Source organism: Pantherophis guttatus, chromosome 2 (assembly GCF_059756535.1).
Source record: "Pantherophis guttatus breed Tessera chromosome 2, ASM5975653v1, whole genome shotgun sequence".
NCBI classification, from domain to species: Eukaryota; Metazoa; Chordata; class Lepidosauria; order Squamata; family Colubridae; genus Pantherophis; species Pantherophis guttatus.
In genome coordinates this window covers 202107590-202123972 of record NC_142064.1, presented here as the reverse complement: position 1 = coordinate 202123972, position 16383 = coordinate 202107590, and the positions used below count along the sequence as shown (strand labels likewise).

Genomic DNA, 16383 nt, shown 5'->3' with positions numbered 1-16383 from the left:
ATTTTGACTTTTATTGCTTAATAAAAACCAAATAAGGGATCCTCTGTAGCTTGATCTTCTAAATCCCTCCCAGCAGTCCACTGTTGAGAGACCCAATTTTAAATATTAGTTCTGAATGTTCGTTAAAAAAACTCAATTTGAAGCTGTTAAAGGAACATTCTACATTTAGTTCTGATGCCTTTTATATATTCTGTTTTCTCCCTCTCAATGCACAGGCTTATTTATTACATTTTATATATTTTTATTTCATTTTACTGGGCATAGAACCAGTTGGTTATCTCTTGTTTTACTCCCATTATTGGCCCAGTTCAGTTTTATTTCTTCTACACTTGCTCTTCCATTATACTTTCAGTGAAATTCAAGTATGTGTAATGCCATATTTCCATGGTATCTTGCAGCACTAAAAGGCTTTAAATTTAAAATCTATACAGTCCACATAATTTGGAAGATGTTAACTTTTTAAAAATAGGAACTTTGTGCCTGTTTTGTATTTTGATTACTTGCTCTAAACATACATACATACATACATACATACATACATACATACATACATACATACATACATTTTAAAGCTATTATGCATTTTGTTCAATATTGTTAAGGTTATATAGAATGATCTATTTACTTTCAGTTACAATTTATAGACATGTTTCTGCTGAAGGTGAATGACTTCTATGCATCTGTGGGCGTTCCATTTTGTTTCCCTGGTTTTAGTTTTTCAAAAAGAGGCAAATTCTGGAAGCTGTAGGAAGTTTAGAGAATTAACATACTTTAAAAACTTATTTTTGTTTTGAAGTTTGCTTACATTTATCTGAAAATACTGAATTTTATACATCAACACATTTCCTGTAGAAAACGGCATAGAAAAATTGCTGTAAAATTGCTTTTAAATGGAAAAACACTGGGGAATAAAGTAATTGCAAAAAAGAGACACAAAAGAAAATTGTTTCAGTCTTTAAAGTTCAGAACGTTTTCCCCCAAATTGCCTTAACTGCAATTTTTCTCTTCCTAGAAAAAAAAATCATTCTTCAGGCAAATATCGTATGAATTAATGTTCTCCATTTATTCTTTTGTCTCAGTGCAAAACACAGATTTACATCTACACAGTATTGCTAGTAGTTCTGTAACATTTTTAAGTTGGCTCATTTTTACCAGAATGAATCCTACTTTTCTTTCTAATTTATTGCATGTTTAAGCTTTCCTTTTCATTGCAGTTTAAAATACTGATGGCATTTTTCATGCATTCATAAGATGCTTTGTATTTTTATAGTCTCTGCTGCTGCTATCTTACCTCATAAGGAATGGATCAGAGCGTGTTGTTACAAGTGCCAGAGAACACATTTATGATTTGCGATCCCTGGAAAATTACCACTTTGTAGGTGAGCGATAGAAGAATCTTATAAGCAAATTAAAGCAGTTGTTGGAGTTGTCAGTCACCTGAACCAGCTTAGAAGCTTCCCTGCTCTAATTAGAATGTGACTGTTGCCGGTTGTGTGAAGAGTGCAGAATCCAAGACGTGGGGCCCTAGAGTATTAATTAGTGAAGACAAGAACTTGCAGAAAAGACCAGCTAATAACAACAGAACCAACACAACATGAGTGTTTGGGTTTATATTAAAATATGCACTAGAGAGTTGTTCCCTGTGGTGTATATAAAGGAATAGCTTTAATCATCTGGGAAGAAAGGTTAGAGCTCCAAAACATACACATCTGTTTGAAGCTAGGGATTTTTTCCCCCTCCTACCAAATAATATTTATAGTGCTCAGGCAGCAAGGCCAGTGTTTTTTCTGAATAAAAAAGAGGCTTTGAGAGGTGAAGCAAATTTTAGTGTGTAGTGCACTTCAGCTGATAAGATTTTAAAAATACAGATTTGAAGCAAGATAGAAAGCTAGCAATTAGCATTTTTAAAAATCTGATTCATTTTTTTCCCTTTTCAAATACCCCACCCCTTCCTAAAGAGTTAAGAAGCAAGGTTGTTTTAAGTGGGTTAAAACTGACAGGAAATGTGTTTTTAAGCATCATATTTTTCACTTTTTTTAAAGTGAGCTTTTTAGTAAATCAATGTGGGTTAGAAAACCGTAGAAACTAAAATTGTGCTTTAATGCTGTCACTTTAGGTTAAGATGAAATATTGGCTATAAAAAGTATAACTTACATTCAATAAATAAAATTGTTTAGAAAACATAACCTTAGCAGTTCTTGGGTACATTTTATATAGAGATTTCTGCAAATGCTTCAGGTTAAAGACCGTTCCCAATTTCTTTTTGTATGCGCCTTTTTTCAGATGAGAATGGCAAGGACCAAGGTGTAAATATACGCCAGAAAGTGAAAGAAATGGTAGAATTTGCCCAGGATGATGACAGACTTCGTGAAGAAAGGAAAAAGGCAAAGAAAAACAAAGATAAATATGTTGGGGTTTCTTCAGACAGTGTTGGAGGATTCAGATACAGTAAGTCCAGCTTGGAGAGAACAGGTGGTGGCTTTAGTGACATGCAGTGGTATTTTAAAGTTAGTGAACCCTCTTGAATTTTTGTATTTCTGCATAAATATGACTTGAAACCTGACCTGTTTACATATAAGTCCTAAAACTAGACAAAAAGAACCTGGTCAAACAAATGAATCAAAAATCTTATACTTTGTTTATTGATTTATAGAGGAAAATGATCCAAAGCTACATATTTGTGTGACAAAAAATAAGTATGAAATACAGGTGAAGCAGACACATAGTGCATGGATACATACATACTTAAACACATCATAATTTGAATGAAGTTAATTTGACATAAAGTACCTAAACAACTATATCTCAGGTAGAACAAGTAATCGTTGGTTAATGATGGTATTTGGAACTGGGAACTCATAAAAGCATAACATAACATCACATGACCATGCCAACTTACAGTAGCAGTTCCAGTTGCTTTCATTAGGCAAACCCCACAAGGTCATTGATTGGAACATCACATGATCACCATTTGTAACCACCTACCAGCTTCTCCATTGACTTGTGTAGAAACCAGCAGTGAAGGTTGCAAATGGTGATTTCGTGACTGCAGGACTTTCTGACATTGTAATTCAGACCCGGCTGCCAAGCGCCTGAATTGTGGTCACCTGACTGCTGGGATGCTTCAATAGCTGCAACTACGAGGACCAATCCTATGTCCCCTCAGCACTGTCTTAACTTCAAATAATAGCTGAATGAGTGGTCACTGAACAGGGATTACCTATCTAGGAAAGGAGCCTTCACATTTTTGAAGATTTATTATCTAATATTGAAATAATTACTTTTTTCATGATGGCTTGGTTTATGTGAAGGGGAGCAGAACCTTATAGTTTTGTGTGCAAGTAAGTATTGATGACTTGAAATAATGCTTTTGATGAATCCGCTTGGTGATCTTGAGAGAAGTTGAACTAGCAATTTGCCATATTCTGTGAACTGTACTCATTTCATCTGGAGGGTCACAAATGAAGAAAGTTATTATAGGCAAAAATTGCTGAAGCAACTTCATTGGCCCAGTTCTTGTGCTGTCATAAAGTGGCTGCCATCAGAGTTGAGGCTAATCAAAAAACACAGAGACATGAACAGAAAATAAGCAGATGAGATTGCTTTTTAATACGATATTTAGCTCCTGATGCAGTTGTCCAAACATAAACCATTCCATGTATAGTGCAGCTGGTTTTGGTGGCCCATGACCAAACTGAAATGCACTTGTTTCAGATGTTTGCAGAATAAAATGTGATGGAATAAGTAGACGTGTCCATTAGAGATATCATTGTTCCAAGCAGGAATGGGAAAAAAGAAAAAAAAATGAGGCCCAGGGACTGACTTTGGGAAAATGGCCCTTGACGCTGCTGAGGGAGAAGAGAAGATTGGAAGACCGGAGGCCAATTAAAAAATGTCACCCTTGGAGGCTCTTCTAGATTGCCTTGCTTTCCTCAGCCCATAAACTGCTTCAGAAGCCCTCCAAATTTCGTTTCATCCTAAACCTGGAGCAATCAAGCTGGAGGGGCGGGGGGGTTGGTTGGTTGTTTCAGCAGTCCATGAACAATCCAAAACTATTTGTCAGAATTTCTGAAATCCAATAGTTTGTTTCAAGGTTGCAGCAGTTCTGTGTATGCTCCTATTCTTTCCTATTCTGTCTTTTTTTTCTGGCTATGGAAGCATATTTTCTAACAAAGCACTGAGCTACTGTTACCAACAGATATTTTTTCCCAAAAATGTCTGTGAGGGGCCCAGAAGCAGTCTTGTAACTCAGGATGGAACATGGTACTTTGCAGCAAGCCAGCTTCTCATATAAAATACTCTAAAAAGAAAATTAAACACAAATGGAGGCAAGGGACAAGGGATAGAATAGCGGACATATTGTCTCCATGGATGTTGTGTATCTTATCTGTGATCATCTGGTGCGATGTATAAATGGAGCTGTGTGAGCAGAGGAGGGGACTTGGTAATCTCAGATTGGGGGAAATAACCTGCCATGACCTAATGGAAATAAGCAGAGAGAAATTTTTACATGTAAGTAATGTATGAGTTTGTATTTTATTACTCTTAGCGCATGTGCCATGGTATAACAGGGCTAAGTGCTTGTTCATGAATATAAAACGAAGTGATGTTGCACACAATCGAGTATCAATACAGAACATCAGCAAGTACACCTCAGCAATTATAATTGAAATTCTTTTGCCCACTGTTTGATGGATTGTCCCCAAAAGAAATTAAAAGAGAAGGTACTCTGCATTATTGTGATACAAATGACAGGATTTTAATATGAGAAATAATCTGCATTTCGCCAGTATTTTTTTTTCCAAATTAAAAGAATTTGGCAAACAAAATCACAATTTTGAGAATTTTAAATAAATCTGCAAGGGATTATATTCGGCTTTAAATCTTCCCTCTTGGCTACCTAAACTGTATGGAATTTAAACCTAACCACTTAAAACTGTATTTAAAAACAACTGAGGAAAACTGGCACCTTCTATTACAGTTCACAGCCAGTTGGCTCTCTTGCAAAGCAAATTTTGTTTATGTAGCTATTGGGGGAAAGGGGTGGGGTGAGGGTGGGAGAATGGGGAAATTAAAAACTCCTAACTAGCACATAAGGGGATAATGTGCTGCATCGTCATTAAAGACTTTGATGAGAGTTTAAAATTGTTAACTGAGGCTAGAAATATTGCCGTCTTGCAGGGTTTGGTATGAGATCCCCATGACAGCCTGGTTAAGAGTGTACTAATGATCATTTATTATATTTGGACTTTATTTGTCATACATACTTTATATGAGCCTCATTTTATTGGGCACGAAGATGCCTTTCTACTTGCTTTTACAGTGTTTAGCTTAGCATATTTGTCAACAATAACACCTTTTAACTATATTTTCTGGCAATAGAACATTATTATGTGCAATATAATGAATTATATGTTAATTCATCTCTGTAAAAATGCTTAAAATTTTTCTGTTGTTGTTTCTAACTCAGATTTAAGTTACATTCTGAGTAAAATTGCTAGAAGTAGTAGTATTTTAGGGTTATTCACTTTTTTTCTTTTCTTTCATTCTTTGACTATCTGTTTACATTACATAGGTGAAAGATACGATGCTGAGCCCAAGTCAAAATGGGATGAGGAATGGGATAAAAACAAAGGTGGATTTCCTTTCAGCGATAAACTAGGCGAACTGAGTGATAAAATTGGGAGCACAATTGATGACACCATCAGCAAATTCCGAAGGAAAGACAGGGAGGATTCTCCAGAGAGATGCAGGTATTTCTGGCATCAGTCTTGTTTTTATGTAGTTCTTGTAATAGTTCTTTTAATAAGCTTTTAAATATTTGTTTACTGAAAAATTACATTTTCTGTGTCGAGCATCTTCTTCAAAGTGGTTTATAATCTAGTGTTTTAATATAAGATATGTTAGTTTTCTTGGCAGCAATACGGAAACAATTTGTAATTTTCTTTTTCTAGATTGCATTTCACTTTCCCAATTTATCCTACAACCTGAATATTTTCCAGAACTCTGTTCAACTTACACCTACTGTTCAGCAACCATTCAAAATTACAACAGCGCTGAATGAATGGTGGTTATGACTGATCCTCAGAGTTCTGACCATCCCCATACCCCCTCAATCAGGTGATCACAATCTGGGTGCCTCACAATCACATGATCCCCATTTGCAACCTTCCCTGCTAGCTTCCCCAGAAAATCAGTGGCGAATCCAGCAAAGATCTCAAGCTGCTGGGATAAGTCTTCCTCACTTGTACCCCAGCCCCCCTGTGCTCCCACCACACTGATCACACACACATGCTCTCTGTGCCTCTCCCACCATTTGTATACCCTGCACATCCTCTGGGAGCTTCATCGCACTACCCTCACGTGTCCTGCCAAACCTCACACATACTCTCACCATGCTTCCCTTGTAGTCCCCTGTACTCTCACTGCGCTTCCCTCACACCCCTACCCCCCTCCAATCCTTGCTACACCCCCCTTGCATCCTCAGGCGCCTGTTTGCACCCTGAGCCTCATACGTGCCAAGCTGGATGATACTGAGAAATATTGAAGTGCTTCCTTCTGTGGTCTCTGTTATATTGCCTTATCTTTACTGTAAAATATATATCTGTTCCAGGATATTGGTAATCTTTGTGTGTTCAATATGTATTAAAACAGTCTTTTCCTTTTTTATGAATTCTACAAGTAAGCATATCTTGTGATTTTAGTGCAACTCTTAAGCATAAGTTCTCTTTATTGTGGTTAATTTGATCTTCCAAGGCCCTGACAACCTGTCACACTAGATGGAGCAGTTGCACTTCCATCATTCCTGATTGACACCAGCCAACTTTTAGTCTTAGACTCTGCTTCAATATAGACTGTTTCAGACAGTCAGTCTTGCCTCTCTATTAAAAAAAATACCTTCACAGGAGAGGGCATGAAAACAAAACAAAAGCCTGTAGCCTAATATTGCATGAGTTGGTTCTGTCTTTTTGATATGTCCAGATCTGTAATGATTCACCTTACAGCTCAGGATGTGTCAGGGTTTATCTTTATGTGCTCAATTGAAAGCTACTTTATAGTAGTTATATGGAAGATTAGTGATACCAAAATATATCCATACAACTGCTTCCCCAGTTTGCATAGGACTCAGTCTGGCTATATAAAAAAATCAAAATATAAAGAATGATGAGCGGACATGGTTTATGTGCATTGAACTTCTGTAAGTTAGCCCATTTACTTTGGAAATTGTTTTCTGCGATGCACTAGTTTGCCCAGTTGAAGGTTACAAGGTATCAAACAGCCATAAAAAGTTTTAATAGTTATATAGATGCAAAATTCTTTCCTGGAACAGAGTAAATTCTATTTTGTCTTAGTATTGCTATTGCTATTGCTATTCTTTAGTATTAGTATTATATTATTTATGAATATATAATATATAATATTTTAAAATCAATATATTATACTATATTAGTATTCTTAGCATTTCTAAACATTGGTAAGCACAAGCAGATTCAAGTGTAACTGAGGTCAACTCAAGGTCAACTGATTCGTTGATTAAAGTCTGCTCCAAATTTGACTAATCTCACTAATTTTGCCTAATATTAGTCATAATATTCACTAATACTGAAGTTTTTCCTAAGATAGTTTTCGATGAAATTTGTTTGTGATGTTTTCCACTACTAAGCTGTAACATATATTTTTAAAAGTAACACTTGTCCCAAAATGTATTCCAGGCAGTACATATTATAATGAAAAAAACCTAATTCATGAGGTATATGCTTTACTCTTTACTCTTGTAACTTTATTCTTTTTACTTCAGCAAAAAGAATTTGCATGCTTTAATGGCTTGGTATATTCTAACCATATAGTTGTCCAGCATTTCTTTTAGGTTATTTCAGCTTTTGTATTAATCCTGTTTAGCTCCAGTGGTTAAAGTTTATGGGAATTATATCATTACAGGGCCTGTCCTGTAACTTGCCCTAAATCTGGAATGTCCCATGCTTGGAAGTTGGGTTTTGGGTGTTAAATCTAAGTTTGATCAAGTTGAATAGTGATTTCAGGGTAGTTTTGCTGGTTATTTTCACTTCCTTTCTATATTCCGTGTTGATGTTTTATTTGGTACATTTTCAAATTGCTTGTTTTATGATTATCTGTTTTAACACTTCTTAATTCACATCCTAGTCAGTGTCTTCTCTCAGTTTTACCATCGGGCAGAAGACACAGAAGTATAGCCAGCCGGACAAACAGGTTTAAAAACAGCTTTTATCCATGGGCTGTCAGACTCCTAAATACAACTACAATCACTCCATGCATACATGGAAACATATGACTTGTTTCTCCCTAATTACTTGTATAAGGACCATTTTCTATATTATTCATGTTGTTTTGTATTTGGTTATGGATTGCACAACTAGAGGCTAAATCAATTTCATTGTATATATGTGCAATGACAATAAAGGTTGTTGCTGTTGTTATTATTAATGAGCAGCTTTGGAAATGTTTCTTGTATTTAAAAGTAAGATAAGTGTGAATGAACAAATAGAAAAATCGTGTTGCAATGCAACAGCACAGCTATTTTTTAACGCTTGACACGTGTTAGCCAGGGATCACCGAAGTGGCTGCTTGCCTCTGTGAAAGGATTTTTTCCAGGCAGTGTTATCTTACCCGCAGGACGCCTGAATGCCAGTAGGCAATCGGGGGAGGCTCCTTTCCTGTCCCTGTATGGTTTATTCGCTCATGGGAATCGAGCCACCGAACTGTTGACCTCAGAGGAATGCAGGCTCAGTATCTTACCATGTGAGCCACCATGGCCCCAATGCTTTTTTTTTTAAAAAGCACAGCTATAATGTGGCTTGAACTTTTTCTATATTTTAGTAAAGACTTCTTTCTTTCAGAATACTTAAAAAAATTTACTTTAAAATAAATAAATAAATAAATAAATAGTATTTATTCTTATTTTATTTGGTTAGGAATAACCATATTAGGAATTATGATCACTGATTTAATGAATTAAAATCTGGCAAACAGCTAATATACAGAGATACAATGGGGAAATATAACTAAGTAATAGTTATAAAAATAATAATGGCAAAGCCTGAATCACTGTTTAGTAGAAAACAAAGGCTTTCCCACAGGGATACTGTACAGTAGTTTGTGTGCCTCCATGCTGACAATAAGACAACCTTTTTTAAAAGAAAATGGTTTAGTGCTCTGTTGCATTATTCAACACAAACCTGGTGCAGCTAATTCTTGTTTGAGAACAGTGTTATCTTTCAAGCTACCTCACAGCATATTCTTATTATTCAACGAGGCAGCTTCAGCTCTAATATGAGCTGCAGTTTTGCCTTATCTTTTCTTTCTGGAAAAAGCACAAAATTTGAGTGGATCAGTAAGCCTTGTATTCTTCATAAGCAAGGAATCATAATTGCACCCAAGATAATCTATATAATAGACTGTATACAGAGTTGCCTTAGCCTATAGATAAGCAGCATATAAATTTAATAAATAAGTAATCTTATACAAATTGCATTCTGAGTAATAAATTATAGCATAGTCACTAGAAAAAAATGGGTTATCTTCTAAGGAGAATATCAACAGTAGTAATAAAATTTTGGTGAAGATCCAGTATTTCCAATGTCAGTGCCCTTAAGGAAAAAGAGAATTTTCTCAATCAGTAGAATTAATAGTGAAAAGTCTGGCAATGATTCAGCTCATCTTACTTGATTGGGCATCCCAACCAAATGTGCAGGTAATGAGATTTAGTATCTTAAATAGAAATTATCTAAACAGAATCCTTTCTGATTTTATAAAATCTTAATCATAAAACTGACTAAGCACGTGGTGCTTCGGTATTGTACCGTGTATTGAAATTTGATGAGGATGTTGCTTAAATCAGAAGTCAGGAACCAGGATAGAGGCCAAAAGTATTACAACTTTATTTCATGCTACCTATATACAAGAATCTGAACTACTAACAATCAAGATGAATTGGTATCAGATAAGAGTCAATGGACTTCAAGTAAGGCTAGACTTAGGTCTCTCACAAAACATAGAGACTCCAGACTGATGATGTATTTGACCCCACCCACACTTTAGCTGAGCCTGGTCATCTCATGTCAGATTTGAAAAATATTATAATTTTTAACCAAAATTTTATAATTAGTTAACAAAAACTTAAGTGAAGTCTTTAAGCAACAATTCCCACAATAATAAAAATAACAAATGGGTTGGAAGAGATTTTGGTTTTTAAATGATACAGTTTGGATTTCTTGATTAAAATTCAGGTTTAGAAGATGCTCACAAGTTGATTGTAGACTGAATAATTCCTATAAGTGTGTAAGATATTTCAAACAGGTGTTTCAGATTTGGGACACTTCCAGGTGGTTGAAAGAATTTCAGAAGTAAAATTGGAATAGCTTTTTCAACTTGGCATTGCACTACTAATTACCGTTGCAGTCTCTTTACTTGTGTCTTCATATAATATCTAATAGATGTGTTTTGGTTTTAATTTTCACAGTGATAGTGATGAAGAAAAGAAATCCAGACGAGGTAAATCACCAAAAGGTGAATTCAAAGATGAGGAGGAAACGGTGACCACAAAACACATCCACATTACACAAGCCACAGAGACCACCACAACCAGGCACAAACGCACGGCAAATCCTTCCAAAACCATTGACTTGGGAGCAGCTGCCCATTACACAGGAGACAAAGAAAGTCCAGACCAGAATTCCGGAACTTACACTCCACAGTCAACAGCTAAGGTAAGAAAGTAACCAAAGACACCATTATGAGTTAGAATTCTCATTTCTCTTAATCCAAATTGCTTTTGTTTAAAGTAATACATATAAAAAAGTTTTGGCTATGCTGGAAGAGTCATTTATTGAAAATAGCTGGACTATTTTTGTGTTGAACGATCAATGGTTATTGGAAGTCATGGGCGTAAGAACCACAACTTACTAGAAGTAGTGCTTGTGATTCATGAATATGAGGTAATTGTCATAAGCTTGACTTAGGTTGGTATCCACAGATTCTCTTTTAAAGGTCTAAGCATCTTCTGGAGAACCTACAGGCCCTTCCACACACTACAAAATTTTAGTCCTTGAGCTAGCTAAACTCTCACTAAGGCTACCTGGCCTAGACAACCTGTACAAGCTTTCCCAAGAAGCCAAACCAGTTAGCAGCCGCTCTCTGTATAAAACTGCTTTTTTGGTAGGCTGCATATTCCCATCAATGGTCTACTGGGAGGAGAATAAACCAAACCACATTGCTGAGTAGACTGTTGGCTGCTTCATCACTTATTGCTGCTTCAGTGTCCATCGTGATTGAGTGCTTTTGATCTTAGCTGTCAAATCCAATGATTTGATATTAAGTGATGTTAACATTATATATAAAACTGTTCAGTATTGTGCTATACTTCACTGCAGACTGGTATTCCAGGCGCATGGGAATATAAACTGTCTTTGATTCAAAGATAAGACTTTGCAAACACAAGAGAACAGGGCTCAGATTTTGGACTCTATCAGTTTTGCCTTCATCTTCTATAGTATTGCAAGTCAAATTTCACGTTTGGCTTCAGTAAATTTTTCATTTACTGAAAAGATTGAGATAAATCTATTGATATTTTTTTTTAAGTATCTGTAATACACGACCTTAACTGTTAAGGGCTTAGCATCAGACTTCGCTGTTTTATGGAATCAATCAAGCAGGCAACTTGAAAGGATATTGAAGGGATCACAGAACAAAGGGACAACCTCATCAGCCTTAAGGAAGTTCAAATACTAGAAATATTATGTATGCTAGTGAGTATATGGAAACGTCGTTTGTTTTTGCATAGATAACATGTATCAGCACTTCACTGGCCCCAGCACTGGCAGGTATGTGCTATAATAAAGAGGAGTCCATGTCATAAAAGAATCTAGAAAATAGTGAGGAAAGGTACAAGCACTTTTCTTCCCACTTTATCTACTTAAGCTTACTTAACCTCAATCGAAATTAATGCAGTGGTAAAATCAGCCACTGAGGTACAGTTTTCTCAAACTAAGCTGAATAAAGTGTAATCGGGTGGCACAATGTTTAATTATGTCCTAAATTAAAAGATGGTTTGTTTATATTTCTTTCAGCCACCTGAAAGCAACTATAATTTAACAGACAACTGTTCGGTAGCACCCCTAAACAAATCATTTTTATCTGAATTGTCTATTGTCAAATATATCTATTTACTTTATTGTAAAATTGTTTTTTGTCAAATTACTTAATTTTAAAAATGACCTCATAAAGATAAAGACATTTTATTGGTTAGAATTTTCCCTCAGAGAGGAAAGAAGCTTCGACTCTGTTTCAAATAAAAGCTTGCAAATTGCCCTAGATATTCTAGAAGTGAAGTCCTATTTGATCTGTACTGTATTTTTCTCTTGTTCTTTTTTCCCTTACGGAAACAATCAAGGGTATGAATAAATTAAAAACATACAGTCTGCAGTCACATCCTAGAAAAAAACTCTGTTAAGGAATTATCTGTGGGAATTAAATCACCTCCACAGAGCTTCAGATCATGTGATTTCCTGCTCCACAGCTAATATGGCCATTGCTGAGAACAATGGGATTTGAAATCCATACTTCTGAAAAGTGCCAAGGTTGGGAACTACTGGCCCATAGTTTTACAGTACATCTCATATGAAAGAGCCTCTAGAGGAGAACAGGGTCAATTTCTTGAAGGACCAATACAAGTAGTCCTCAACTTACAACAGTTCATTTAGTGACCATTTGAAATTACAACAGCACTGAAAAAAGTGACTTATAACCATTTTTCACACTCAACGATTGTTGCAGCATTCCAGTGGTCATATGATCAAAATTCGGATGCTTTGCAACTGGTTTATATTTATGACAGTTGCAGTGTCTTAGGATCCTGTGATCCCCTTTTGTGACCTCCTGACAAGCAAAGTCAGTGGGGAAGCCAGATTCACTTAACAACCGTGTTATGAACAACAGTGATTCACTTGACAACTGTGACAAGATAGGTCGTAAAAAGAAGCAAAATTCACTTAACAACGGTCTCATTTAGCAGTGGAAATGTTGGGCTCTCGTAAGTCAAGGACTACCTGTATTTAGTATCTATTGCCCAACTAAATGAAACATTGGATAGATATATCACTGAAATTTTGGTTACTCCCACATCTATGGTTATCTTGGTGCTCAGTGTTAGAACCTACTACATAGCTAGGAACATTGCACTTTTTAAGTTTTGTTTCCACCTCCGTTTTTCCTTTAAACTCAAAAATCAGTCACAGCACAAGCCTTTTTTTCCCTCAGAAGTAGGAACCACTATTCTGATGTACCTTTTCTCTCAAAAGATGTTGTGGACTGTGTTACGCTTTCTTCACTTGTTATCCAGCAAAGGTTTTTTTTTTGTTGTTGTTTCCAATTATAATTTATCTAACAGTGTACTGTTAAACTAATGTATTGGAGAAAACATCATTAAAAAAAAAATTAAGGTGAGCCATTTGTCTACTTAATAATGCTGCAATGAGTAGATTTTCTAAAGCTCATCAGGTATGCAGAGTTTACTATAACGTGTGCCAACATTCATGGACTATTAAAAAAAGATAAGGTGCTACAAGAAAAACAACTTTCTATCCATTGTTATTTGTGACTAAACAGAAAAATGTACATTATCAGATCACACATATTAAAATATAATGGCTTTATGAAATTATTACCTTGCAGTTTAATCAGTGATTTATTTTAGTAAATTCAGGGCCCAGTGGCAAGATAAGTCATCACAATAGTTTAATTATTAATAAGAAATTGAGCATTTTGGAAATGATATGTAGCATTCAAGAAGTTCATTTTCTAGCTTAGTAGTTTTATCAAATATAGAAAATTTAAAATATCAGTGGTTGTTTTATAAGAGCTGGTTTAAACTAACATGTTAGCTTTGAACTAAGGGGGATGTCAAGTCCTTTACTGAATTTTCTCTGTTAGTAGAAATGTTTTTCTGGACAGTCATTGCTTTTTTCTTGTTTTTTCTATTTTCAATGTTGGCTCCTGGTGTTGGCCAGTCTTCTAAAATAAATAACACAATTTACAAATTTGCTTACCTTAGGTGGGATGCAATGTTAACCACATGGGCTAGAAAATAAATATAGTAAAATTAAAAATCTTACTTCCAAGATTTGAATGCTGAATTTAAACCACAAATCAGTTTTCAAATTAGTGATTACAGAGGGCTTAGTAAGAATAAATAATGGGAAAAGATATTTGTGAACAGCTACAAGCATTTTATGAAACTGGAGTGGTTTTCCTGATATTCTTAAAGTCCTAATATCAGTTTTAAGGAGCCAACTTCATATAGGCATTTGTTATCTTTATTTTGAAACTGTTTAAAACTATTTCTTCCTTTTCACATCTTTGCAAACACTAATGGAAAGAAATTGTTGTACTAAAATTGTAATAAAATTCCTTTGATATGTTAATTTCTAGTCTTCCATTTTCTAATGTTTTTAATATGAATTTATTTCTAATAAGGTTTCTTGGGATGTACACTCCCTGGCCTGTATCCAATAAAAGAGGAGCTTTATAATGCTGCTGTTTTCTTCAGTTTTGTTTATACTATATATTTTTAAATAGTTCAATTGTGCTTGTCCTAGGTTTCTGGTAACAAGTCATCCAATGATCTGGTTGATCTTTTGTTCGCTGGTACAGACCAATCTGTTTCAACAGGTAAAGTGCATTTTCTTTTTTCCATTTGAGCTTAATTTTCTGTTTGAGATACAGGACTATGGAGATACCGCATCAACATTATTTATTTATTTATTTATTTTATTTATTAATTTAATTTGTATACCGAACAAATTAAATTAATTTGTATACATGAATTATATTTTGAAAGTAAACTAGAATAATCCTATCTCAGCAAAGTTTTCAAATTGGCTAGACTAGTTATTTATTACATTTCAGAAAACTATGCTTGGAGACAGGGTGGATAAAAAGGGACTCAGGGCAGTGAACAGCCAAAATTAAAAAACATACAAATACAAAAGTTAAGATAATTAAAAAGAATTAAATCACTAGCTTCCCAATTTAAAACCCCCAAATCCATAAAGTTTAAAATCCCAATTTAAAAACCATTGCTTCATTATATAGATTAACACCAATATTAATACTGAGAAGGATTCATAATTAGTCTGTCAAGAATTATAGTGACTGGAATATGTGATCCAATCAATTTTCAGCCCTTACCATGCTATACACAATGAGAATAAGGAAGAGGGGATGTGGAAGTGGATAAGTTATATTTCTAAATCTGTTGTACGGTATTTTGTAAGCATTAATTTTTAATTTGTTTTTTCTAAATAAGCCTATCATCACAACTAAGAATTGTATGTGATCGCTATAAAAAACCCAGACAATTTTAACTATTTTTGAAAGCTATCCATGATCATCTCCCAAGTTGAGTAGATGGAGGATCCTGTAGAAAGGCCAGGAATGTAAGCTATGCTGGAAGGTGGGGAATCTAGGAGGCAATAGCAAGCAAGTTCCATATTTCTACCAAGTAGTTTTATAAAAACATTTTCTTTCAGATTGGATTGTTAACGATTTGCAAGATGTTCAGTCTCAAGTATAAAACGGGATTTTTCAAACATTTTCAAACTTGAAAATTTCATTAGTTTTCCAAGTCCCATTCTTTCCATTTTCACAATAGAAATGTCCCACTTATGGAAGCTGCGAAACTTGTGTCCCTCAATATGATTTAGGACTATTAGCAGAAGAGAGGATGATCTCATCCCTCTTGCTGCATGAGGAAGTAACTTTGCTCATGTGTCTGATTAGCCCAATCTACTTAACATTATTCTCCATGCCTCTCCCCCTCAAACGTTTGGCAATGAGTACCAGAAGATTCCATGTCATCTGGTCTAGGCCTTTTTTTAGGGAGAACACTTTAACTGAAACTGAATGCCAGAGGGGTATTTAGGAAGCTTTTAATAATATGCATATTTTTATACATGACTTCATTCTTTATCTCCAAGCATGGTAGATTTGATTTAAATCAAGTCGATTTAAATCATGATTTAAATCACTAGTAAAAAGACTTGATTTAAATCAATTCGATTTAAATCATAATTTTTAAAGAGCAGCTGTCATCTCTGTCCCGCAGCGGCTCCTCCTCTGACCCATTGTTGACTCACCGACAGTCCCATTCACTTTAATGGGATGGCTGGTGATGCAGCAGTGACACAACAAGGTGAAGGACATGGCGGGCAGCAGGTGAGTGAATGTCCGCTAACAGGCGCTGCCATTATGAAATGACAGGTGCTCTTTAAATGTAAGGACTCATTTTTGCTGGTAGTTAGGATCTTTAATATTATTATTTGCAAACAAAATGAAGGTTTCCTATTTAGCTTG

The 16383-nt window shown here is 35.2% G+C and overlaps 1 protein-coding gene across 2 annotated transcripts in view; it reads left to right on the top strand.

The window, feature by feature from the left end:
- The window catches only part of CLINT1 (clathrin interactor 1), an 89340-nt gene that overhangs the window by 56232 nt on the left and 16725 nt on the right, over positions 1–16383 (top strand). For both annotated transcript variants that reach the window (XM_034401502.3, XM_034401511.3), the window contains exons 4-8: positions 1271–1379; positions 2284–2448; positions 5576–5753; positions 10496–10742; positions 14628–14700. In XM_034401502.3, coding sequence (XP_034257393.1) covers positions 1271–1379; positions 2284–2448; positions 5576–5753; positions 10496–10742; positions 14628–14700 — 772 coding nt within the window. The remainder of the gene's footprint in view (positions 1–1270; positions 1380–2283; positions 2449–5575; positions 5754–10495; positions 10743–14627; positions 14701–16383) is intronic.